Source organism: Alexandromys fortis, unplaced genomic scaffold, assembly GCF_014885135.2.
Source record: "Alexandromys fortis isolate MF-2015 unplaced genomic scaffold, M_Fortis_MF-2015_v1.1 scaffold_24, whole genome shotgun sequence".
Classification (NCBI taxonomy): domain Eukaryota; kingdom Metazoa; phylum Chordata; class Mammalia; order Rodentia; family Cricetidae; genus Alexandromys; species Alexandromys fortis.
This window is the reverse complement of record NW_026067906.1, coordinates 14154806-14180864: the sequence shown is the minus strand read 5'-3', so window position 1 is coordinate 14180864 and position 26059 is coordinate 14154806. Positions and strand designations below refer to the sequence as shown.

General features: G+C 37.9%; 1 protein-coding gene across 1 annotated transcript in view; it reads left to right on the top strand.

Moving 5' to 3' along the window:
* Positions 1-26059, top strand: part of Trhde (thyrotropin releasing hormone degrading enzyme) — a 357366-nt gene that overhangs the window by 179975 nt on the left and 151332 nt on the right. The window contains exons 4-5 of the mRNA XM_050135614.1: positions 8505-8659; positions 11671-11784. Coding sequence (XP_049991571.1) covers positions 8505-8659; positions 11671-11784 — 269 coding nt within the window. The remainder of the gene's footprint in view (positions 1-8504; positions 8660-11670; positions 11785-26059) is intronic.

Here is a 26059-nt window from a genome sequence, read left to right as displayed (position 1 = left end):
CTCCCTCCCTTCCTTCTTCCCTCCCTCTCTCCCTCTCTCTTTCTGTCTCTCTTTTTTATTCATTTGGTTTATGTGCAAATGTATATTTGTAGGTGCAAGTGTGTAGTAGCACACCTGAGGTCAGTAACAACTTTTGTGAGTCTCTTCCTTTACTATGTGGGTCCTAAGGAGTGGAACAACGTCATCAGGCACGCTGGCACATGTCTTTACCTACTGAGATGCCTTTCAGGTCCCAATATTTCTTTCTTTGAAATTAAACCTTCTATCTTCTAAGGACTTCATATACATTTTTTTAAAAAAATAAGACTTATTGCTTTTATTTATATGTATTTATGCACGCATATGCATGCGTATGTGCACATATATGAGGGCAGATGTCTAAGGAGGCTAGAACCATCTTAGCTTCCCTGTAGCTAGGATAACAAGTGGTTGTCAATCATATCACATGTGTTCTTGGAACTGAACTTGGGTCCTCGGTACATGTTCTCAATTGCTGAGCCATTTCTCCTGCCCCTCTCTCCTTTTCATCTTAAAAGTTGACATCTGGAATAGTGAAAAACTGAATTTGTTAGGGATTATCTTACTCTCTTGAATCCGCATAAAATTTTGATGCAAAATCACAATGAATTGGTGATTTGGGGTGTGTCTGACTAGAAGCAGGACATCGGCAGACAAAGAAATAATGACTGTGAATGTCAAGGCTTTAGAGACTATTGCTTAGACAAAAGGGCACCTGTCATGAAAGAGAAGCATACCTGATAAATATCTGAAGTCATGCATCAGTCAGCATTCATCACCCTTAGACAGAGTGGGGAGTGAGCACCTAAAAACACAACAGAGTTTCAGAAATGTTGGGCCAGAGGCTCTTATTCTGGAGTGAGGTCTTGAGGAGCTACAGTCTAGGCATCTTATTCTCTACTATTTATTGATGGTAATCTAACAGTTCAGAGTGTAGTTATGGGAGTGGAGTGGGACCTGATGATGCAAGCATTTCCTTTTGCTATTGGTTATTTAATAACATATAGCACACTAGAGTCTATTTCTAACTAACATAGTAATGTATCAGAAAGGTACTCAATAATGCTGCCACTAATGCTGGAGACTAATTTGCTATTTATGTTCATTTGGCAGACTTTGTTTTCTAGTTCTGTATGGTTGCAGACTCCCACCTAGGTGGTCTTCTCAGGCTGAGAGAACAATGTTTCAAGGTCACTGACTATTTCAGGAGTGTAAAAGAAATATCTAAGCTTTCTTAAAGTTTTAACAAGAGTTTAAAAAGTGGAGCGAGACCATTTAAAAAACCACAGGTGTGCTTAGGACCTAACAAGCAACAGCCCATTTAGAACACTTAGACATTTTCATCTAGACATCAGAACAGTTGTTTGCTCATGTGGGTGTTAATGGTAAAGGGTGGATGGGAAGAGTCAAATAAAAGAAGTGATTGTTTAAGTGTCTTCCTCTGTGTTGTTGTAGCGTAATTCCTGTCTCTCACAGTTCTAGAGGCTAGAATACATAAATTAAGGTACCGCTGTGTTTGATGAGGGCTGTGCTCTGATTCTAAGACAATGCCTTAATTCAACAATCTTCCAGGGCAGGCAAAGTGTCATCGCAGAACAAAAGGCATAGAAAAGAGAACACTTAACCACTCAAGCTCCTTAAAAGAAAGAGGCAGGTCTCCAGGCTGTGGCCCATGGGATGTAGGCACGCTAGGATGGCTATGGATATAGTCTAAGACAAAGTCATATTTAAAACATGAATGTTCTTTTTCAATTTCCTGTTTTAAATTGGTCTGGAGCATGAACTTTGTGGATGGCAATGCTGTGTGCTGCAATATCAAGCAACATGGACACACTTGTGACTAATTTATTCATGAGGGTACAGTCTTCCTGAGTTAATCACTTTTAAATTACTCTCCTCCCAATACCATGACAGGAGAGATTTCTTTTCTTTTTATTTATTCTTCTCTCACATAATACACCCTAATGGCAGTTTCCTCTCCCTCTATTCCTCTAAATTACATTAAACCTGCCTTCTCATCCAGATCTGCTTCGCTCCCTTCAGAAAATGGTGTAGGAGGTCCTTCTGTATTTGTGTTGCTTTCATTGGTTATTTAAGAAACTGCCTTGGCCTAGTTGATAGGGCAGATCTTAGGTAGGCAGGGAAGACAGAATAGAATGCTGGGAAGAAGAGCAGAGACAGGCAGACACCATGAATCTCTGGCCTGAGATGGATGTAGGTTAGAATCTTGCTGGTAAGCCACAGTCACGTGGTGATACACAGAAATGGGTTAATCAAGATGTGAGAGTTAGCCAATAAGAGGCTAGAGCTAATGGGCCAGGAAGTAATTTAATTAATACAATTTCTATGTGGTTATTTGAGGTATAAGCTAGCCGGGCGGCCGGGCACAGCCCGCTCCTCCTACAACAAGAAAAGAGCAGGTCTCCCAGGGATATCAACTGGACAGAGAATAACAAAATGCATTAACACCATGAACAAACACTGTATAAAGGCTGGACTAGGCAACCCGTTAGGAGGAAAATAATCCCAAGAGCAGTCAAAAAAATCAAAGATACCTCACCCCCACTGTTAGGAGTTCCACAAGAACTCCAAGCTAAACAATCATAAATAGAGGCAACATATGCAGAAGATGTAGCTCAGACCCAGGCAGGCCTGGTGATTGTCTCTCCAATCTCTGTGAGTCCCTGTGAGCCCTCATTTGTTGACGATGTGAGCCGTTTTCTGCTATGTCCTTCTCCCCACTGGCTCCTATAATCCTTCCTCCACTTCTCTCCTGTGGTCCTCGAGTTCCACTTAATGTTTGACTGTGAGTTTCTATATTGCTTCTGTTAGCTGTGGGAGGAAATCTCCCTGATAATGATTGGGCTCGGCACCAATCTATAGAAGAGTATCATTAGTAATCATATCATTGACTTTTCTTTTGCCAGTTGTGTTTGCTTCTATCCTAAGTCTCTGATATATACAGCTTCTTGTTTCTGGCCATCAAAGCCTAAGTCTCTGATATATACAGCTTCTTGTTTCTGGCCATCAAAGTAGTTTCAGGCATGGGCTACATCCCTGTGGCCTTGACCTCAAGTTATATCAGTCACTGGCTGGCAGTTCTCATAAGTTCTGTAGTACCACCATTGTCCTGGCACATCTTACAGGCAGGATGGGTTATAGGTTGAAGGTTTTGTGGCTAGTTTGGTGTCTCACCCCCACTACTGGAAAACTTGCCTAGTCACTGATGAGTTTTGGATGAAGTATAATGAAATTTAAAATGAGCAGGTTTGAGTGAGGCCACAGTGAAATTCAACCACACAAATATCTTGCATAGGAAACAAATGGAGATTCTAAGAACTTTGTTTTTCCAAAGCCACAATGACAAGAAAGTGTTTTCAGGGTTTCTGTCCTGCCCAGTTCCCACATTCATTAAGTCCCAAAGAAATCATACAAAGGTCTACATTCACTATAAACTGATTGTCCCATTAGCTCAGGTTTCTTATTAACTCTTATAACTTATATAGCCCATTATTCTTATCTGTGTTAGCCATATGGCTCAGTACCTTATTCAGCAGGGCACATCTTGTTTCTTCTGTGGTCAGGTTACAACTGCAGACTAGACTTTCTCTTCCCAGAATTCTCCTGTTCTCATTGACCCACCTTTACTTCCTATCTGATTGTCCCCCCCCAATACTTCCTGCCTGACTACTGGCCAATCAGCATTTATTTAAAATATAATTGACAGAATAAAAGATAATTGTCCCACATCACTGTACACAAACAAACAAAAAACCCAAAGCAAAGTGACAACAAAAAGTCAATCTGAGCATTGAGAGAAAAGCGGACTCCATGCTGTTATCTACAGACCAATCATGCAGTTCTCAGAAATGCCAGAATAAAACAAAAGTTTAGGAGCATGTCTGAGATTTTGCAGCTTCTGTCTGAGCCATTTCAGCCTTGTGCGGGGATGGTAGAAGCACTGTAATTTACCAGAGTCGGGAGGAGTGGAATGATCAGAGATAGACTTTTATGTTAATGTAGGTCATAACACTCATTAGTATTATGTGATTTTTCTCCTTTTGTCTAGCTATAGTTTTCTGGATGATAGTTATGACTTTGAAGAACAAAATGTGTAATTTTATCTAGGTCTTTCTTTAAATTTTTAAGTCAATTATATTCTGAAATTTGAGTTTTCTTGTTTTCAAGGTACATTAAAAAGTTATGAATACATATTTTAATGGATATAGTCACATTATTTTGCAAAATTAAAAGAACTTAATTCAATGGGTAAGCATTATATGCCTCAAAGAAGCAGAATACTGCTTCATTTACTCTCACCCTTTACAAAGGAGCTTCACTGAGGTATAACACAGTGTATATTTTGTGTACAACTTGATGCTTTAATGTATACATGCCCATCACCATAACAAACATTCTGATTCCACCATGTTTCCTAGTACTAGGCTGAAGCAGCTCTATATTAGTTCCTAGCAATTTACTGATACAGATATTCTTCAGATATAGGACTATGTTCTGAGATTCCTCAATTTCTGAATGGTTATAACAACCGTCCTTTCCAAAGTTTTTTGACCAATTCTCCAACATGTTGAAACAAAGCTTATTGTATGTGTGGTCAGTACCAAATCTGACCACTTTGACTTTCTGTTTCTTTTACCTCCCCTGTTATCCATAAATGTATTTTCCCATAGTTTATGATTTCCTATGTCTATACTTAAGAAGCTGCCCATTATTGCTAACCCCACCATGTTAAATCCTGTCTATCAGTCACTTTATCTGAATTTGCTCTATTTGTTAAGAGTCCTTGCTTGGTAACCCTCGATACTGTGGTTCAGATTTCTCTGCCTCCATACTTCTGTTGAAACCATACACCATCAGTGTCTAAAATTTTTGGTACCAGCCAGGAAGTGCCCCCTCATCATAACTCCTATTCATATACTATTTATTTGTTTGTGTATGTTTATGTGTGTATGTATGTATAAAAGAACACACATGTTAGTATATGCCAGGGCATGTGGAGGTCAGAGGTTTACTACTTTGGGCATCACTTCTCAGAAATCGTTCAGCTTGTTTTCGGAGGTAGTTTCTTGATTGTGATCTGGCAGTCACTTCCTGGGTTGGGCTGGCTGGCCAGCAGGCATCAGGAACTCACTTGTCTCTGCCTACCAGCGCTAGGTTAAAAGCACATACCACCGAAAGGGGCGGGAATGGAGTGCAGGTCCTTGTGTTTGCGCGACACTTGCTTTCCCTAGCTGGATCTGTGTTTATGCTGCGTATTAGTAATTTGCAAACTATGAACTATGCTTTCCCTTTGATCACAGACTTCGAGGTGGCATATTTAGATCATATGTTTGCAGTTTTCTCTCCATGTCGTTTGGCCCATCCAGATCAGTGTGATCCGCTCACTCAGCTGTGAGGACCGGCCTGCTCCTCCTCCTCCTTGCTCATGAGGGTCTACAGAATTCAGATTTGGTTCTTCACTGCAATGGGATCTGTCTGGGAAAATTTCATATAGGTCCATGTCTTTCTAGAAGGAAATGATGCTTGGCCAGCTACTACTGTTGCTATGTCCCATTGACAGGCAAAGTTGACACATTTTGAGCCTGATATCGACTTTATTCATACTTAGGCAATTTACTCAATTATGTAAAGTGAGTGAGTTCGTCCGTTAGTCCGTTAGATACTTACCCTACATACTAGTCCTGTGCTCTATAGCTCCACTTTCAGATGGTGCAGACACAAAAACCTTCTTTCTGTTTGTCCAAGGTATTTGGCACTTCCCCACACGAACGCTGCTGTGCTTTCTATCTTCCTTCAGGATACACTTGTACAGGTCTTCAAATAAGCTAGCTTCTAATATTGCTCACATGACAGGCAAAGGTGACCTGCTTTGTCCATGTCTTCCATACTTATTCACCCTGTAACATTCATGCCAGAACGTATTTCCTAGCACTTCTTTTTTGTTTTGTTTGTTTGTTTTTTTTTTGTTTGTTTGTTTGTTTGTTTGAGCTAGGGCTTCTCTGTAGTTTTGAAGCCTGTCTTGGAACTAGCACTTGTAGACAAGGCTGGCCTCGAACTCACAGAGATCCACCTGCCTCTGCCTCCTGAGTGCTGGGATTAAAGGCTTCTACCACCACTGCCCAGAATCCTAGCACTTCTTAATTACTACATTTCTTTCTTTCAGTTATTAGTCACTAGCAGAACTTCTCCTCCATGCATAAACATCGCTCTGCCGATAGTAAGGGGCTTACCTGGACAATAATATAATAAATAATAATAAGATATAATCAATAATAATAAAGCAATACATTCATAAAGGCGATGATCAGTAAGGTTTTTCTGTATACATAGGTGCACAGGTGACTTTTTTTTGTTAACTAAAATCCTAGGAATGAACAGGCTATCTTCCATGCCTCCTGAAATCCAAGTCACAGTTTGAAGCCTGATAAATAACACATTTTTCAAGAATCTTCCAAATGGATAATTTTATCTTCTCTCATAGAATTTTAAATGTTCTGTTTGTCTGTGTTAAGTTGTCACACCTTCATTGTGAGTTTAAGATGAAGAAGAATTAGGGCATATATTTGGTTTCCTTTAATACATATTTCAGATTTCAGAGCAGCATCCATACTGAATAGACGGAAATAAATAAAAATCAATAGTGTGCTAAGACTGTTGACTATTCTATTCAATTATTTGTTGTGAAATATTTAAAGCACACATAAAAGGATGAATACTATTATGCTAATATCGACGTGCTCTCCACCAGCTTTAAAACATTGATATGAAGACATTAATTCCTCGTGTGGCTGTCCTCCATTCTTTTTTTTTTCTTCTCGATAGCAATCGTGATTCCGAAGTTAGAGTTGGTGTTTTTACCATTGCTTACTGTGTTTGTTGGCATAGATATTTTCCATTACTCTCTGCGTGACCTGCATGTGTGAAACACATTTGCACTATGCAGTATTGTTTTAATTATTTCTGATGAGTACAGGGTCATTTCATAACTTCTTTCTTCATTATTGTGTTTCTCAGATTGTCTATGCTGTGCCTTTAGTGGCAGAACCCAGTGGTGAGATCATTTATTTTAATTGCTATGTGCTATTCCTTTATGGAATGCTTTCTTCGCTTCTTTGTGTATTATCTTGGCAGAAAGGCATTTAATTTCCCGTTTTCCCTCTTAGAAACAATATTACAACGAACATTCTCATACAGTTTTTTGATAGCCTTGGAGTACATTACTCCAAGGATTATACTGAGACCGATTTCCATTTTGGAACCAGGGTGTTCATTATGATGAGGAACAAATGCATAGGAGCCAGGGTTCAAACACTAATTGGCCCTTACTAGCATTTCCAGGAAGCAGTGGGCAGCAGCTATTTTCTGCTCTTCTCCTGAGTGGGCATGCCTTACCTCAGCCCTTGGCATCAAACAGTCAACCTGGCAATGGTGTTTTTGGCTCTCGTGTGTCCTGCCAGAGCCAATTCCCAGCTGTTACTGCCTGCTTTTGGAGCCAGAGACCAGCAGGTCCGTAGCGTCACACAATAACCACTTTGCATTTGGGTTCTATTTCAGTTCCACTGAGAGGTTTATTTACTTTCCGAGCCTGGGGATTAGTCCTCTTTCTAAATATTTTATTTACCATTGCTATGAGTCTGGAGCAGGGAGAGTAAGTGAAACATGTATTTCTTTCGCTCGCTATAATCAAAACTTGATAATAGCTGCGCCACCTTTTAAAATAAGCACACGTTCTTAGACTCATCTAATCATGGGCTTCTCGAGCTGGAAGGCATTTTAAAGAAAAAGCCAATAACCTTACTTTATAGGTGAGGGAATTGTGGTTCTGAGAAACTAAGTGATTTAGTGATGTCTCATCTGTATTTGATGGTGGCAAGCCCAGACCGAAGCCCGTGGGTCCATTCTATTCTCCCTCTGCCACTGCCTCCACTGTCATAGTTTTCTCTATAAGCTCAGATTAAATGTATCATTTTATTTTTAACAGGACAAAAAGAATGTACTAGAATTTAAGAAATTAGAAAAAAAATGACAGCACATTTACAAACTAATATGAAGTGTTTTCTCCGAGATAGAATTTGAGATAAAAGTGACAATATACTCAGCCCCACACTGAGCTGAGTAAATTTTCATTAGAAGGTGCAAAGCCTTTGACTCTGGCTTCCTGGTGCATTTGGCTTCCTTGACTTTCTGGAACTTATTAGGATGGGCCCATCAATAATGTTGCAGATACTTCCAGCCACCTGGAGTGCTGAGCCCAAAAAATGAACCTTGATGAATGAATATGACGAGCACCGACAGTGACAGCCTATATTTCTACTGTCATGTAGACATGGCTGAGTGTTTAATTAAAAACAAGTAATAAAGAGCAAGTGTTCCTTCTTATTAGGACTTTTGAACTTGTTCGCTTAAGAAATTTGGAACCTGGTGTCACTGCTGAAACCTTGGCAACTGTTTGGTTCTATTTCTAGATCTTTTAGCTGTGCCTAAGCATCCGTACGCTGCTATGGAGAACTGGGGACTAAGCATTTTTGTGGAACAAAGGATACTGCTGGACCCCAGCGTTTCATCTATTTCATATTTGCTGGATGTCACCATGGTCATTGTTCACGAAATATGTCACCAGGTACGAGAAAAGGACCAGGTGTAAGTATAATGGGAAACCGTCTGGCATGCGGGGTGGCTTCGCCCATCCAGATGAGGAGCTTGGTTTGTGTCCCCCGAGCTGTGTTTTATACAAACCACTGTGCAGTTCCTCGGCCTGGCATGCCATTTTTCTCAGACAATAAGGTAAGCACACACACACACATTAACTGATGGTATCAGGTAAACAACTGTCACCGTGCTCAGCCAAGATGTGTGATGGAGTGGCCGCCCTTTCCGAGCCCCTGGGTAGTTGCTGATCAGCCATGCCTCTATTTCTTTGATTATTCGTGTGTACATGTGGTAAGTGCAGCAAGAAACTGATTTATTTCCTTGTGGAGAGATGCCGCTGAGTTTTGCGTTTGTGTCAAAATCTGCTTTTGCCAAAATCGGATTGTTATCCTTTCCCTGTCGTGCAGACACATAGGAAGTCTCACTAACTCAGCAATAGACGCTTTGTTCTCAAAAGAGTGACTTTTTACTTGTAAATTGGACAACTTCATCGTAAAACTAAGATAAAATTAATTTTTTTGATTTTATAAACTTTCTTAATAGTGGAAGCTTGTTGATTGATACTTTACAACACCTGTTAATTAGGATTTTTTTTTTTTTGGCTTTTTCGAGACAGGGTTTCTCCGTAGCTTTTGGTTCCTGTCCCGGAACTAACTCTTGTAGACCTGGCTGGCCTCGAACTCACAGAGATCCGCCTGCCTCTGCCTCCCGAGTGCTGGGATTAAAGGCGTGCGCCACCACCGCCTGGCTAATTAGGATTTTTTGTGAAAAAAAAAAAGTCACGGAAAACCGACGTTGTTAACAGATAGCAATGCTGATCCTATTGGCTAGGATACCATTCTTGCTTCAAAAACCGGAAATCTCAGTGTGGTGCTATGACTTTATATACTACAAACTTCAAACCCCTTTAAAATGTAGAAATTGGAAAAAGAGAGAAAATGCTGATAGTGAAGAAAGATGAGCAGTTAAATGCTTATGAATGAACCTTTTGATGAGGTCTATGCTGGCTGCCTATTTGCCTGGCTATTTTCTGCCTCTTGCAGTGAGTGACTGAGAGAGTGATACCTTTGTGCCTACCAAGACCAACATGTTTCTGTCCTCAGGTTACAGACGAGCCACCGTGGGTGTGCCTGGGGGTCCTTCAGTGCCTTGACTTACAGTCCTGAGGCAAATTTAATTTTTTTTTTTTTTTTGTTTTTTTTGGGAAGGGGATATTCCTGTAAGACGAAAGAGATCTGTGTGTCTGTTGAGACGGGGCACAGCGATAGTACTGTCATTGGTCAGGGCTCTGCCTGTGCCACGTTTTCTGTTGTGCATCAGTTTCCTGTAGTAGCTCAGTGGCAGTTGGCCCCTTACCAACAGAGAAGGGAGACAGGCTAAGGGAAACACCTGCCATGATTTCATTCTGATTTTCACATTTGATTTCTCTATTATCCTCCTCACCTGCTTGCTGACACAATTCTGAAGACAGGTTGTCAATTGGAAAGAGTATTTTGGATATAGTAAAAGATGCCAAATAAAGGCTGCACAGACAGTACCCTGTTTGGAACTATATTTTTTTTTTATATTTCAATAAGAGATTCCTTAAAGGAAATGATACTTTATTATTAACATTGGAACGCGTGCTTGGGTCCTTGAGCTATGCCTATGATGACGCTAGAAGTTGTGCATGACCTGGTATGTCTTTAATTGTCGAGAATGTTTCAGCCTTCCTTTTACTTGGTCTGCCAGAACCCAGCTTTCCCCATCTTCTGCTTCTAAAAGAGCATATTTTCACAGAGACTCTTTAACGGTTGTCTGCCTGGAATCCTCTTGCCCAAGAATGTTCCATGGCTGGCTCCTTACCGTAAAAGTTTCAGCCCAAGTTTCATCTGCTCATAGAAGGATTCTGTTTGTGTCATCACAAGCTGTCCCATCTCCATTCCTCTGTGACTTTGTGAAGATTCAAATTTATGCTGCTTGTTATTATTTTTTAATTATGTACCATACATAATTGTCACCTGTGTGGGAATAGACACTATCAAGGTTTTCTTTACTGAGTTTTAAATCTTTTTTTTTAAATTTTTTTATGATTTATTTATCTTTATTTTATGTGCTTTGGTGTGAAGGTGTCAGATCCCCTGGAACTGGATTTTCAGACAGTTGTGAACTGCCATGTAGGTGCTGGGAATTGAACCTGGGTCCTCTGGAAGAGCAATCAGTGCTCTTAACTGCTGAGCCATTTCTCCAGCCCCTTAAATCTTTTTTGAATGTTTGTGACTTGTGATATATTTTGTTAACAAATTTAGAAAAAGTAAAGGTTTCAGAGTAGTGTATTGTTATTTTCTAATGTTATTCAGTCAAAATATCAGTTAAAACTTTTTCATGAGTCATATCAGATTTTATTGGCTCAATTGCTCATTCTCAGGAGAATCTAATATGGAGGAGCTTCAGAGTCTTTGGTGGGATTCATTAGTCAATGTGGGCTGTGATTTCCTTCTGCTTCAGTGGGAGATGCTTCATGACCACAATGACTGCTCACTACCACTCTAGTGGCACTTCTGGGCCACCGTTCAGAGTCCTCTGCAAACTTCAGCAGACAATGATTCTAATTTCCTTCCGTTCACCGCAGTCTGTCCTGTAGTGTCAAATAACTAAATATTTTCTTCTATACAATGGGTCTTCCAATCTCTGAAGACAGTTGTCACCAGCTTTGATTCATGGCTCCTTTCTTTGTCAACTTAAAGTATTCCTATTGGGATCCATGATTCTGATTTTTGTTCTTCACTGAGCATATTCGTAAAATTCTAGTAGTCATATTAATCATGACAGTCTTGCCACAACACATTTTAAGATCACAACATCAATTTCAGAGTGATTTCCAGTTATGATCACCACAGATTAGTCCATCTGATATCAGGTAAAATCCTTCTGAGATGGATGCTATTTTTTTTTGTTTGTTTGTTTTTTGCTTTTGTATGCTCATTCACTCTGTTCTTACAGTGGTTCGGCGACCTCGTGACTCCGGTGTGGTGGGAAGATGTCTGGTTGAAGGAAGGCTTTGCCCACTACTTTGAATTTGTGGGCACGGATTACCTTTACCCTGGATGGAACATGGTAAGTGTCCCTCTTCTCTAATACTATGGTATTCCTAGGGGAAGGTCGAGCTGTGTATTCTGAGCTTATGTCACCATTAGAGATATTTGAAAACACCAACCACTGCTTGAAAGTACTCTGCCAGTGAAGGACAACTAGCCAGAATTCAAAGTTTACAATTCCAGAACTTACCATTTATCTTTTTCTCAAGAAGTTAAATATAACTGGACTTGTTATCTATTGCCTTCAACATGTCACAATTTGTCTAAATGGAAACATTTTAGATTGGGGAGTTTTATACTATAAATTATCGTATTAGTAATAATAAAGGAACTATCCCTTGAAATAGAGAGGTTTACTATAATCAATAAGTGATATTTTAGGTATATGAAGTATTTCAAAACAGAAAAATGATAATACAATATTGCTTTCAAGAGATGAAGCATACTGAATAGATAACATATTATGATGTGCTGTTTCTACCAATAGGAATATTTGAGGATTGGGTGACTTTATAGCATGTCAGTAATTTTGCTTATGGCATTGTGCACATAAGGTGCATGCTCTAGTGTTGTCCTGAACTATGAGCCCCGAGCAGGGCACTATCTGCCACAGCTGTGATGCTTTAAGTCTCTCTGAAATCAAAAGTGTACAATGTTCTTTCTAGGTCTTTTTAAACAAGTTTTTCATTTTGTATAAACTTCCATTTACCTATACTTGACTATATTAGTATTGGATAGAATCAACAACTTACACTGTTTTAGAGCTCAAAATTAAGATAAAATTGAAATTTATTTTAATTGTTTTAATACTATGAGTAAAAAATTCAGTATACCAACATTTAAATTTCAGAGGCACAATTTTTGCTTATAATCTATCTGTGTGTCTGTATGTCTGTTTATTTACCTATTTATCTATCTAAAATCACTGATTTCCTTTCTGATATCTTTACACATTCAATGTGAACAATGCTGTGATTTGGAGTTTATTTAACAGGTAGCTCAGAGGTAGCAAGACCTTCTGTTTGATCTCCACAACTAAAAATAAAGAGTAAATAAAGAAAAGAAAATGTTCTTACAGAAATTTGAATTAAAGCTACATCTACTCTACTATATTATTGGAAGTATTCATTAGCACATGTGAAGTTTTAATTTTTAATGTTTAAGATTATCAAAACATCTCAAAAAGTATCTTTTGGTTTTTAGAGGACTTTGAGCCAGCTTTAACATTTTCATTATTCTGTGGATTATTGGCGATTTCTGATTTCATTACATCCCAATATTAAATTATGTTCTTATTACAAAAGACATGTCACCTGCATAGGTAAGGCTTTCTTTAAAGCCCATTCAACTGCGTGTAATAAAATCCTCTCTATTCATCATTATGAAATGTACATCTTAGATTAAAAAGTAATCAGCAGAAGAGTACGTGGGGTGAAAATGGATAGGTTTTGATGATTTTAAGCATGGCTGGACAGCCTTGGTTTCAGTGCCCTTCCATTTTGTCTTGAAATGTTTCGTGTATTTTATTAGCTAGGTTATAAGACTAGGTCTTATGGAAAAGATATTAAGGAGAAGAGGTGTTGAAATTGAACTTAAAGTATAAGTGGTATATCTTTGTACTTTTATAGAATATGTATTGGAAGCAGAAAAACCTTGAGGTGTTAAGATATAAGACTTTATTTATTATGAGTCAAAACATAATAATTACTTGAAATTTGATAATGACATAATTATTGTGACTTAGAAAGTTTACCTTATCAAATTAAGAAATGAAAGAAAGCCCCATTAACATTAATTTGCCAAGTAATTTTTAGTAGAAATGGTTTTCATTTTCAGTTTTAAAATGTGCAAATACTTTCTGATCTTTGGCAGCCTTTTGTTTTGTGGGAGTTGTATTTTTAAATTAATGAAGTACTTCATTATGCCAAATTCACAAACCTCACCATGAGAAACTCTATGTATAGATTGCCCCTCCATGAAACATTAATATCTTCCTTGAAAATAAAATTTCAAGAATAAGTTAGCCACATAAATAAGAAAGGATGTCAAGTGGCTGTTTGGCTGTGCCAGCTCTATTTTTCATAATGGCATCGGCAGAAGAGTGAGAGAAACACTCTAGGAAACAAGAGCGATGGCCGCATCAGTAGCGACTCACTGCTGTGGTGTGCACAGAAGCTCCTCTGTGAGTATCTTGGGCTGCCCTGGAGCTGAGCTGAAAATAGAAAAACCAGAAGCCAGCCTCATGCCAGGAGTAAAGACATTCAGAAAGTTGACCTTGTTTGTGGCTAATCCCAACAAAAAGTGCTTTTTTGAAAAAAAAAAAAAATCATTTTTAGACACCAGGACCCAAACACTGAAATAGAGTTCTGATTTGATGGGAATATTACTATAACAATATACCTTGCATGAAACAACACTAAAGAAGCCCAGAATTATATGGTATATATGGTTCAGGAGCTCTTGTTCTGATTTGGGCTGATATCCCTGCTTAGCTAACAGTTGCTCAGTGAAACTATAGGTTGTGATTCTGTGAGTGGTCATTAAGTCCTAAGTGTGGTTTGTATCTCCAGTGAGATTCCATTGGAGAAAACTAATGTTTCCTTTGGGAATGGCTGTGTGTCTTTTTGGCCCTGTTCAGAGACAGGACATTTGCATTGAAAGCCTAGCGGAGAGCCGGACTGTCTGCTTGAGGGTCTGGGGTCTTGATCTTGAAAATAGACCTCTTTTGTGTATCTCTGTTACCCTCCCCTCACCTATCTGTAAATGTGTTTCCAAACTAAAAGCAGAAGCCTTAAAAAAAAAAAAAAAAAAGAACAATATCTCAAGCCCCTCTATTGTAAGACCTGGGAACCATGTGTCCCTATTTTGAGAGAGTCGGTTTTACTTTTTTCCTCAGCATTTGTGCTAGCAATGCTTATCATTTATGGCTAATGGGCTTATTGCCAAGAGGAGTTGAGAGAGGCTGTGGGAATAGCACCTCATGCACTAGAATCTTGCAGGTGTCACATCAGAATCAGCATTAGTGCAAGAGCAATCCTAAAGTGCACCGACGCACCTGCTGTCCCACAGACTAGATTCTAAACAAGGCTCAAATGAGGATGCTCCAGGAACAATGCCAGTGTTAAGAGCAAATCTGCCACTTGGAGTCTAACCCACAGTGGATACAGTGAAACTAAGAATTTCTACTGAGTACCGATTAAAATAGCAACTTTAACCCTTTTAAATAGTGCTCATTGTGACTACTATAATAAGAAGATGTGCTCATATGCCTGTTTTAGGTCTACCTCTTTCTTTATATAGGAACATTTGTTAGTAGACCTCCTTGACATTTGTTACAAGTGTCAGGAAGACCACTCATCTGTGAATGCTTGAAGTACGCTAACAGCTTTAGGTTTACAGCTTTAACTCATTTTTCAGCTAGAAACTGTAACTCAAGACTAGTTGATAGTTCCAGGACAGGAACAAAAAAAAAAAAAAAAAAAGCACGGGAGAACCCTGTCTCAAAAAATTTAAAAAAAAAATAAAAACTTTGACTTTGTTTGGGTGATTGAGGTTTTAGAGGAACTTCAGGGTTACCAAGGTGTGTGTGTATGTGTGGTGTTTAGCTTACAGCTTTCACTCACTATCACAGCTGTAGAAAGAAGAGCACAAAGAAGCTCAGTTTGTCAGAAAGGCCACACACACACACACACACACACTCACTCACTCACTCACACATAAGCCTGACTGTTAGAGTGTATTTATTAGAGAAGTCTTTCAAGAGCTGCCTCGTGTTTTCCTAAGTGGATGATAAAATTTAAGACAAAGCTACAAATGAAGAATTTCATACATGTTCTTAATGGATGATTTTTGTAAAAAGCGAAGGCATTTGTTTCCCCTCAGAAAGAAATTGTTTCAGGATTTTATAATTTAAACCTTGAGATCCAAGATGAATGAGCATTACCTGGGGAATAATGTGTGGCTTGTGAAGAAGTTGTGCAGATTTGCATGGTGCCGAGGGCTTTGAACATTTCCTTAGGAATTTCAAAACCAATAAAACTTGTACAGGGTTAGACACGGTGTAGGACGAAACCACTGACTTTGTCTGAACTCTGGTATAATGAAGTTTGTTCCTTCTTATGCTTGGCAGCATAGCAGAGTTACTTTATTCTTTAAAGGAAGATTCAGCTGTAAGCAGACTATTCCAGCTTGGTTAGATAAGCACCAATGAAAGCATAATGCAAAAACGTATGATGAAATATCCTGAAATATCCTTTCAGGTATTGGTATTCTGAAATGCTTGCTATTGACCATAGCAGTATAGCAGTGTATACTGCTATTTTCGCTGTCACTTTCCTTGCTTCTGGCAAAAATTTGTTAACTTTCAATAGCATTAAAATGACATAAGATGTGTTGGTATTCATAATTTTCTAGTTAAAAAGAATTTTCTTGTCACAGCTTTTAGCCTGGACACAGGTAAAGCTGAGGCCTCAGTGGACAGCTAAAGAAGAACACAACACAGCTCATTTTGGAACAAGGAGAGGCTGGACCAACTCCTCACAAGTTTGAGGCTTCTCCTATCTTTCTTCAAAGATACTTTAAATAAGGTCCAGCTGTTGCTAGACAAGGATTTCAGAAACAACAAAGTAGCACATGCAAGTAATCAAATTAAAAAAAAAATAAAGATGTATTGAAGAGTATTTTTGAAAGAAAAAATATTGAGTAATTGATATCAGTTAATAGATTGTCCACCTTGCAATTCTCATGGCTGAAATATATGATTATAACAAGTACTGTATGTACCAAAAATCTTTAGTGGTCTATGAGCTAGAGTAGACATTGTGCTAGACTGGGAGTGTCCATCCTCTCCTTTCTATAGTGATGATGCTATCATTCTTCTGTCGGGTGGGCAGAGGGTCTACTAAGTGGGAATATCAAAAAAAGTTGGTAGGACACCATTCTGAGTACCTTCCCTGGTTCTACCATTCATAAATTTAAGTAGTCCCCTTTGGAAAAATTGTATGTCCTCACCTTTTTGTCTCTTCTGAGGACTAATGATAGAAAATTCTACCAATTAGATTCCTACTTTGGTCAATTTGTGTCATAATTGTCTTGAGAACCTGAAGATAATACGGCATGTATCTCTTCCCTTTGCTTCCAGAACACCTGTGTCCAATTAATTCCTTTGATCATTTTATTTTCTTCTCTGCACATTTTCTTTATAGTTCAATGGCTTCTTCAGGACTGCTAATGTAAGCTAGCCAATTTCACATGAAATGGTATTGATACCACTTCTTCCCTTCCTATCCAGTCAAGCATTTCATTAATTCTGTTTATTTAGCTTAAGATTAAATAAGTTTTATTTAGCAACCTAAATGAAGCCATCTACGGTGGAAATTCTATGGAGTAAACCTCATGTGAATGTTAGTTGAGAACTTCCATGGAACAGTATTTTGCATACATCTTCACTGTGTTTATCCTCTGTGTGACAGTTTCAGGATGCATAATTGCCCCTCTGTCTGACTGACCACATACCTGTTAGCAGTGCTTTTGTTTGTAGAGTGGCTCTCACTACGGAGTCATAATATTTTTCAGACTACTCAAATTCATATATACCTTCTAAAAATAAAAATATGCTGCATATGCCGCTAAGATTTAACCAAATCACAGAGGACATTTAATTATTCATAATCGTTTTTATTTTTAATGTCTGACGTGTCCTCTTCAATGGTTGACTGCTTCATGGTGATGTTGAATTGCTGTCTGCTCTGACAGATTCTACTTTTGCATCTTGAGTTTCTCTAAAGTTGTCGACTTTGCCTAGAAGAATGGCATATGTTTTAAAATAAATTTCTCTTCAAAAGCAAACAATTGCTTTTGTTTTCTTTTTGTTGTGTGGTAGTTTTGAAGGTGATAGACATTAATTTAAATATTATATATTTCTTTCAATTTATATATTTAAAAATTATATATTCTTCCAATTTTCGGATTAAATCTAAATTAGATGTGTTGTCCCTTCTAGCACAATGTTCCCATGCATACTCTCTACTCATCCAGTTTTCAGTGCTTGGGATGCGATGTACTTCAGATAATGATTAATTGAAAATCTAAAACTCTTTCTAAGTCAAGTTTATTGCCTTCCCTTCAAAACAATAAGTGATTTTCATGTAAACTTTTGATTTCTTTTGTGAGCTGACAGGCCAAATTAGTTATCATGACTGAAAATAATTGGACTTCACATAAGATAATGCATTTTGTTTTCTTGCCAATTATTAAGCTTACCTTGTGTTTATGAAAAGATGAAAGATGTTGAAGAATTAGCCTAGAATGCCTTGATCTCCTTTCACTACACTAAAGTTTTATTGGATGATATTTTTGCTCATTTATTTGTTAGGGTGTGGGAGTGTCCAAGTGAAGATTATGTAATGATGTCCTCTTGGCATTATAAAACTCTTCCAGTAGCTAAGCCAGATTATTATTATTGTTTACCACAGTAATGTTATACTTACAGTTTTTAAGAATGAGATTGAATGACTTTTCTACCCATTCCCACTTCTTTGCTACTTATATTTTGTGTGATCATATTTCTCCATTTTCAAATCACACATGAAATCCATGCTTAAGTGTGTAAAGATAGTATGAAGAACCAAAGAATTATGATTTATGCTGTCATTCATTTTACCTGTTTTTCTCTTCATACTAGACACTTAAGTAGAATGACATTATTCTTAGCATCCAGACTGGCTTTCTGATGTGATCTGTTGTTAATCACATATCAAAATATTAGCAGAAGTAGGATATTACTTCATATGCATGTGAATATATACATTCCATTCCTGATTGACTTTGGGACACAAGTACTTCAGCATTTTTGCTCATATAAAATGTATTTCAAATCTAGGTTTCCATTTTGAAGAAGAAAACTTTGCCAACTACAAAATGGGTTTATTGCAAATTGCTTGCAGTAGTCTCAGACTCAGTAATTTATCTGATTTGACTAAGTATATCGGCTTCCAGAACCTTGTTTTCTGAAATTGTTTGATACCCCTTATTAAGCTTTTAAATTTAGTAAACTTTTTATCTTTACTGGAAAAAGAATTTTTCCTCTTGTCAGAATAGTGTAGTATTTCTGAGGTTAAGTTACTCAACGGACTGACCATGTATATCCCTAAATACTGGACCCAAAGACAAAAGATTTCCATTTAAAATACATCACTATAATCAGTAAGAAATTTATTACAGACTTAGGATGACTTGGATCATTATTTATTTCACAAATTAAAAGAACAAAACAAATTAGTCACTTGGTAATCATGCTATTAATGTCTGGGAGTTGAATAGTTCTTCTTTAAAGTTACTCCAGACTAGAAACTTTCCATTAGAATTCAAACAGAAATGTAAAAGAAAATAGGTACCATATATATATATGGTATAAATATACCTATATTACCTATATTACATTTTGTCAATAAAATATTAAAGCATCTCAATACACCTGCTATTTACATCTAAACATATTGGCGAATCTTCATAACAAATCTGAGTGGCAGCTATTCTTTTTTTTTTTAATTTGATTGACAAATTTCATTTTATCGACGTGTCTTTTCAGCTGGTCAAAAATGAAGCATAAAGGAAAATACTTTTTATGGCCAAAGTACAGACAGGATTGTTAAAACATGATAGAAAAATTACCTTTCAGAGATGTGTAATTTATGTGAAGCGTTCCAAAGGATGTGACACTCTAGAAGACAAGGAATGAGTTGATGCCCACTCGCTAGGGACAGGAAGTAAATCTCCCTTACTAGACGGTATGCTTCTTCAGGGTAGACATCTTACTGTGTTGTCATTTTTCAGCTTTTAACTCTAAGTGTCACATACACGAGGTGTTCAATAAGAAAAGCGTGCCCCAAACTTAACAGGCAACTGTAAACTAAAAGTCCACAAAGAATGAATGAAATACTGTAACAGCTTCTCTAATTGTATTTTGAGCTATTTTATTGAGCTATGAGATGATGCTGCAATTAGAAATAGATTAATTTCGAATGAGTGCACTGCCTTCCTGTCTGACAGAATACAGGGAAAGATGTCAGCATTCATGTTTAGAGAGGGTTAGATTATATCATCAGGCATATGGAAGACTATTTACAATGAATCAGACAGACTGTTAGGATAAAAAATATTAGACAACATGTTCATACTCTATTACCATGATTGACACTGGAAACATCCTTAGAAATTATCTGTAAGAGTTTGGATTACAATAATTAATGAAAATATGAGTGATGGTGACATATGTTGGTTGAATTAGAAAAGGTTTTTATATAATATGTATTTTTTAACTTTTCAAATACAGTAACGTTATTAAATTTTTAAACTTTAGTTTTGGGATTATAATATCACTACTTTCCCCCCCTTCTGTTTTCTCATTCTAAGCCTTCCAAGAGAGTCTTTCAAGATTATGGCCTCTTCAACACCAACAATACATGCTTGACTCTGGCACATTATCAAAATCAGCTGCCTATATAAGATGTTCAGAGTTGGGTCCTCCTCAGATAAAGCTAATTGTTTGATGGCACTGAGAAAACACTTCTCAGAGGTGGACTCAAAAATGGTGGCTTCATCCTTTTCCTCCTCCTCCTCCTCTTCCTCCTCCTCCTCCTCTTCTTTTTCTTCTTCGTCCTCCTCTTTCTCCTCCTTCTTCTTCCTCCTCCTCCTCTTTCTCCCCCTCCTCTTCCTCTTTTTCCTCCTCAACCTTTTTATTATTAAGTTTTTACATCTTGACCACAGTTTTCCCTCCCTTCTCTCTTCTAATCCCTCTCCCACCTCCCCTTTGTGTCCCCACCACCTTCCACCTCTACATCTCTATTCAACAAAGTGCAGGCCTTCCATGGATATCAACCAAACATGGCATGTTAAGCTGTGGTAAGATTAGGTGCTTTCCTCATTAAGGCTGGACAAGGTGACACAGTATGAGAAAAGGGGTCCCAAAAACAGACAAAAGACTCTGTCCCCACTGTTAGGAATCTACACGGAGACCAAATATACAACTGTAACATATATGCAGAGGGCTCCCTGGTTGTCCTTCTAGTTTCTGCCAGACCTCTGAGCCCCAGTTATTTGATTCTGTGGGATTTCTATTTTTTATTATTTATTTAGTTATTTATTAAAGATTTCTGTCTCTTCCCCACCGCCACCTCCCCTTTCCCTCCCCCTCCCCCAATCAAGTCCCCCTCCCTCATCATCCCAAAGAGCAATCAGGGTTCCCTGCCCTGTGGGAAGTCCAAGGACTACCCTCCTCCATCCAGGTCTAGTGAGGTGAGCATCCACGAAACTGCCTAGGCTCCCACGAAACCAATAGGTCCAGTAGAATCAAAAACCCATTGCCATTGTTCTTGAGGTCTCAAAGTCCTCCTTGTCCGCTATGTTCAGCGATACCGGTTTTAACCCAGGCTTTTTCAGATCACACAACAAAAGCATATGCTCTACTATGTTTATAGCAGCATTGTTTGTAATAGCCAGAACCTGGAAACAACCCAGATGCCCTTCAATTGAAGAATGGATGAAGAAAGTATGGAATATATACATATTAGAGTACTACTCAGCAGTAAAAAACAAGGACTTCTTGAAGTTTGCAGGCAAATGGATGGAAATAGAAAACACCATCCTGAGTGAGGTAAGCCAGACCCAAAAAGAGGAACATGGGATGTTCTCACTCATATTTGGTTTCTAGCCATAAATAAAGGATATTGAGCCTATAATTCGGGTTCTTAGAGAAGCTAAATAAGAAGGAGAACCCAAAGAAAATCATATAGGCATCCTCCTGAATATTAAACTTCTATTTTTTTATTCATTCTTTAAATTTTATATACCAACCCCAGTTCCCCCTTCCTCCCTTTCTCCTGTTCCCTTCCTACCCCCATTCCACTCCCCATCCACCCCTCAGAGGGTGTAAGATCTCCCTTGGGGAGTCAACTAAGTCATGCATACCAACTTAAGGCAAGGCCAAGCTCCCCTGCTTAAAGAATGAAAGAATGAGCAAGGTGTCCCACCATAGCGAATGGACTCCTAAAGGCCAGTTCATACACCCTGGATAAGTTCTGGTCCATATCAGGGCTACTCCCAACAGAACAAGCCACATGACTCTAACCCATATTAATAGGGTCTAGTTTGGTCCCATGTAGGTTCCCCAGCTGTCAGCCCAGTCAGTGAGCTTCTACTAGCTCAGGTTTGCTGTCTCTGTGGTTTTCTCCAAAATGTTCTTGATCCCCTTGGTCATATGATCCCCCCTCTCTCTAATTGAACTGCAGAAGCTCATCCCAGTGCTTGGCTGTGGACCACTGCATCTGCTTCCATCAGTTACTGAATGTAGATTCCATAATGACAATTAGGGTAATCACTAATCTGATCAAGGAAGAAGACCAGCTCAGGGACCCTCTCCACTATTGCCAGGAGTCTTAGCTGGGGTCATCCTTGTAGACTCCTGAGAGTTTTCCTAGTACCACGTTTCTCTCTACTCCACACCGGCTCCCTCTATTAAGATATCTCTTTCTTTGCTCTCCTTCTCCATCCCTACCCAACCGGGTCATATTGATCTCTCAAATTCCCATCCCCACCCCTTGTTTTTTATGCCCCTTGCCAGTTTATTCAGAAAATCTCAACTATTTCCCGTTCCTGGGGGTCATTCCATGTGGGTTCCTCTTAGTGTCCTTCTTTTTACCTAGATTCTCTGGGGTTGTGGAATACAGCCTGGATATCCTTTGCTTTAAGTCTAATATCCACTTATGAGTGACTACATACCGTATTTGTCTTTCTGGGTTGGGATACCTCACTTAGGATGTTTTTTTCTAGTTCCATCCTTTTGCCTGTAAATTTCAAATTTCAAGATGTTGGTTTTATATTTTTTGTTTGTTTTGTTCATTTATTTCTTCTGAATATTATCCCATTGTGTAAATGTACCACATTGTCTTTATCCATTCTTTGGTTAAGGGGCATCTAGGTTGTTGCCAGTTTCTGGCTATTAAAAATAATGCTGCTATGAACATAGTTGAGCAAATGTCCTTGCGATACGGTTACTTATGTATATTATCATATCATCTGCAAAAGTAAAAGTTTGAATTCTTTCCAATTTACATCCTCTTGATCACCTTTAATTGTCTTATTGCTCTAGCTAGAACTTCGAATATTGTATTGAATAAATATGGAGAGAGTGAATTTTTTCTTGTCCTTTATTGTAGTAGAATGACTTTGAGTGTCTCTCTGTTTAATGTGATGTTGGCTTTATGCTTGCTGTATATTGCCTTTATTATGTTTAGGTATATTCCTTGTATTCCTGTTCTCTCCTGAACCTTTATTTTGAAGGAGTGTTGTATTTTGTTAAAGGCTTCCTCAGCATCTAATTAGATGATCATGTCCTTGATCCCTCTGACTCCTTCAACACCCCCCCCCCTCAACAGGATTCTGAGAGCTCTGAAAAATGCTTAGCTGTGGGTCTCTGCATCTGTTTTAGTCATGAACGGTTCCTCGAGAGCAGCTAAGGTTTGACTCTTCTTGCATGGCAGGTTCTAAAACACATGAAGAGGCCAAGGGGAGGCAATTGTTGAAGGTTTAGCCTCAGTTGCAGTGGGGAGATCAGGATATCAAAGTAACGACTATCATGAGAAGATCCCCAATACAGAAGCAGGCAAACCTTAGCTGACTGGGATTATAGATAAAAATGTGTGTGTTTTGGACAGCAAAGCAGAAGAAATGAAGCTGACTAGACCATTTGGAGACCAGAAGATACTGAATTTCAGATGTTAGACCATATGTTATTTATATGATTCTATTTTGGTTTGGTTGGTCTGCTTGTGATGGTGACATTTCTTCCCTTTTGAAGTAAGAATGTAGGTAGTTTATTTTTTTTTTAATTTATTGGAGTGAAACTTGAGTGATTCTGACTTATAGCAGGGCATTGGATTTTTAAAAATAACTTAGACTTTTAAAGTATGAGAAATAAAGGCAGGTACTCGAAATTACAGTGTTTGTATTGTGAATTAACTATCAACATGAGATGTAGGGAATGAAAAAGAAACGGAAGGTTATGGTTTATGTTTTAATAAAAATATTTGTGTTTCAAATTGAAAAAGAAAAGATCATGGCCTCTAATCCTACTAACTGTTAATCTGTAGTTTTCAGCTCACTATGTAGCCTTAAAATCTTGAGCAGTCTGACAGTACTTCCCAAGTGCCTGGATTCCCGAATGTGCTCAGCAATATTGCTATATCTTAGTAGTTCATGGGCACCTCTGCAGATGATTCACTGTTTGGTTATATACAATTCAGCACATTTTGTGTTACATCTTGCCTTTTTCCCTTTGCCATATCAAGCCTTGGATAATATAAAACATGACACATTCAGCCTGGATGTTAAAACAAGATATCAGGCAGTTGAGGATGCTATCTCCGGAGAGTAACAATGTAACTCACTTCCTCTGAGTTAGTGATGTTTGAGAGTATCATAGCTCATAAAGACATGTGCTAACATTTATCTAGGATTTTGAGAGGTTTATAAAATCTTCAAAGATATTTTTATGGAAAAATAACTTCACTTTTAGTACATTCATTGGTTAAGATTTCTTAAGTGTGTGGTTTCTCAATGGAGAAAATGTGGTTGATAGTCAAAAATACACTGAACACATAATTTCAATTATTTGTTGTAAGGTTTATGGGAAATCACAGAATAATATTACATCAATAGAGAACTACCTGGGTCCTCGTAAGCATGCAGTGCTTTCCGCAGAAGGTTATGTAAACAATTGTGGAACCAATCGTTTCTACTGAGTGCTTGTATCATTGTAGGCATTTATGGTGATTAGTTTTTAAATTGTTCGTCAATGCCTGCTACATATGTGTGTATTTGTGCAAGTTTGAGCCTGATACAAATGAGCTGCGTTAACAAGCTGCCCATGGAAATGATTATTAACATCTTGGGTGTGTATTTTAAACAGCAGCCTTTGAAATGTTAATTTTGGAGCACTTTACTGCATGAGAGTAACGTTTGTTTCCAGTAGCTCTTTATTTCTATTCTGCCTATCAGATGATCTAGCTGTGGGTAAATATTAACTACTCAATACTTAAATTCGATATACTTTATACAAATAAGTCTAATCTAGGTCTTTCCAATAGAAAGCTTAGAATACTCTTAGAACTATGCAAAACAGAATAACAATATGAAAATATAAAGTTATTTCAATGTTATAAGATCTCAATTACAAGTAATTTCTAATTTTCACAATGAATACTTTGTGTTATAAATTTGCAAAATATGACACCTACAATGTTAGCCATTTTATGTGCATAAAATGATATTTTCCTCCAGCATATTTACTTTTTTCGTTGGAATTACTGATCTTATTCCTCTGCTTTTAACTTCTTATCATGAGTTGAGGAGGGCATGGAAACCAAGAGTAAAATGTCTGACTCTGTAATGCTAGGGATGCTAGAAGTCCTCATTAAATATTTTTATAAAGTAATGGCTTCAGGTTAATGTTGACTCGTGGGATTTTGTTTAATCTGTGGAATGTTCGAAGTCTTTATCATGTGGAAGCTCAGATTCCATACTTGTAAAACAATGATTTATCATATTTCTTCTTTTCGTGGTAGTTAGAGTTTAGTCAGCATGGTTACAGATATTAAAAGTAAAAGTAGTTTTACTTATCCCTTTCATTCTGTTCTCTATTCTTACAGCACTCTGTCCCATGAACACTGTATCATGGTAGGATATCAGCCATTTATACTCATTCTGTTTTCTGTGCTGTGCACTGCATAGCTGGTAGGTGGGAATTGTGTCTGTGTTGTATTTCCCCAGGGCATAGCACAGAACCTTACATATGGCAGACATTAAATATATGGAATTTTACTGTTCTGCTTTTATCAAATGAACAGAGATTCTCATTGAGTTGAACTCAAAGGTTAGACAACTGTACTTATCTCTATGAAGATGAGGATTGTGAACATTAAAAACTGGGAAAAGGAACTCTTTATATAAATGCATAAATTAGCATAAAGTGAAATATTTGAACTCACTTGGATATTTTTATTTTATATATGCATCTGTACCCATAGTTTTGTTTATTTCTACAGCTAATTCATATATGGGTTTTCAAAATAAATATTTTATTTGACCATCTTTGCTTGCTAGGGAATGAGGCTAAATTTTATGGAAATGACTGAAAATACTATTTTGTGATTAAAAAGACAAAGTCCATATTGTGCGGTCTTTCTCCTCAGTTGTGCAATGCTTTTCTGCTTCTCGTTCTCATTGCTCGTGACTCTAGT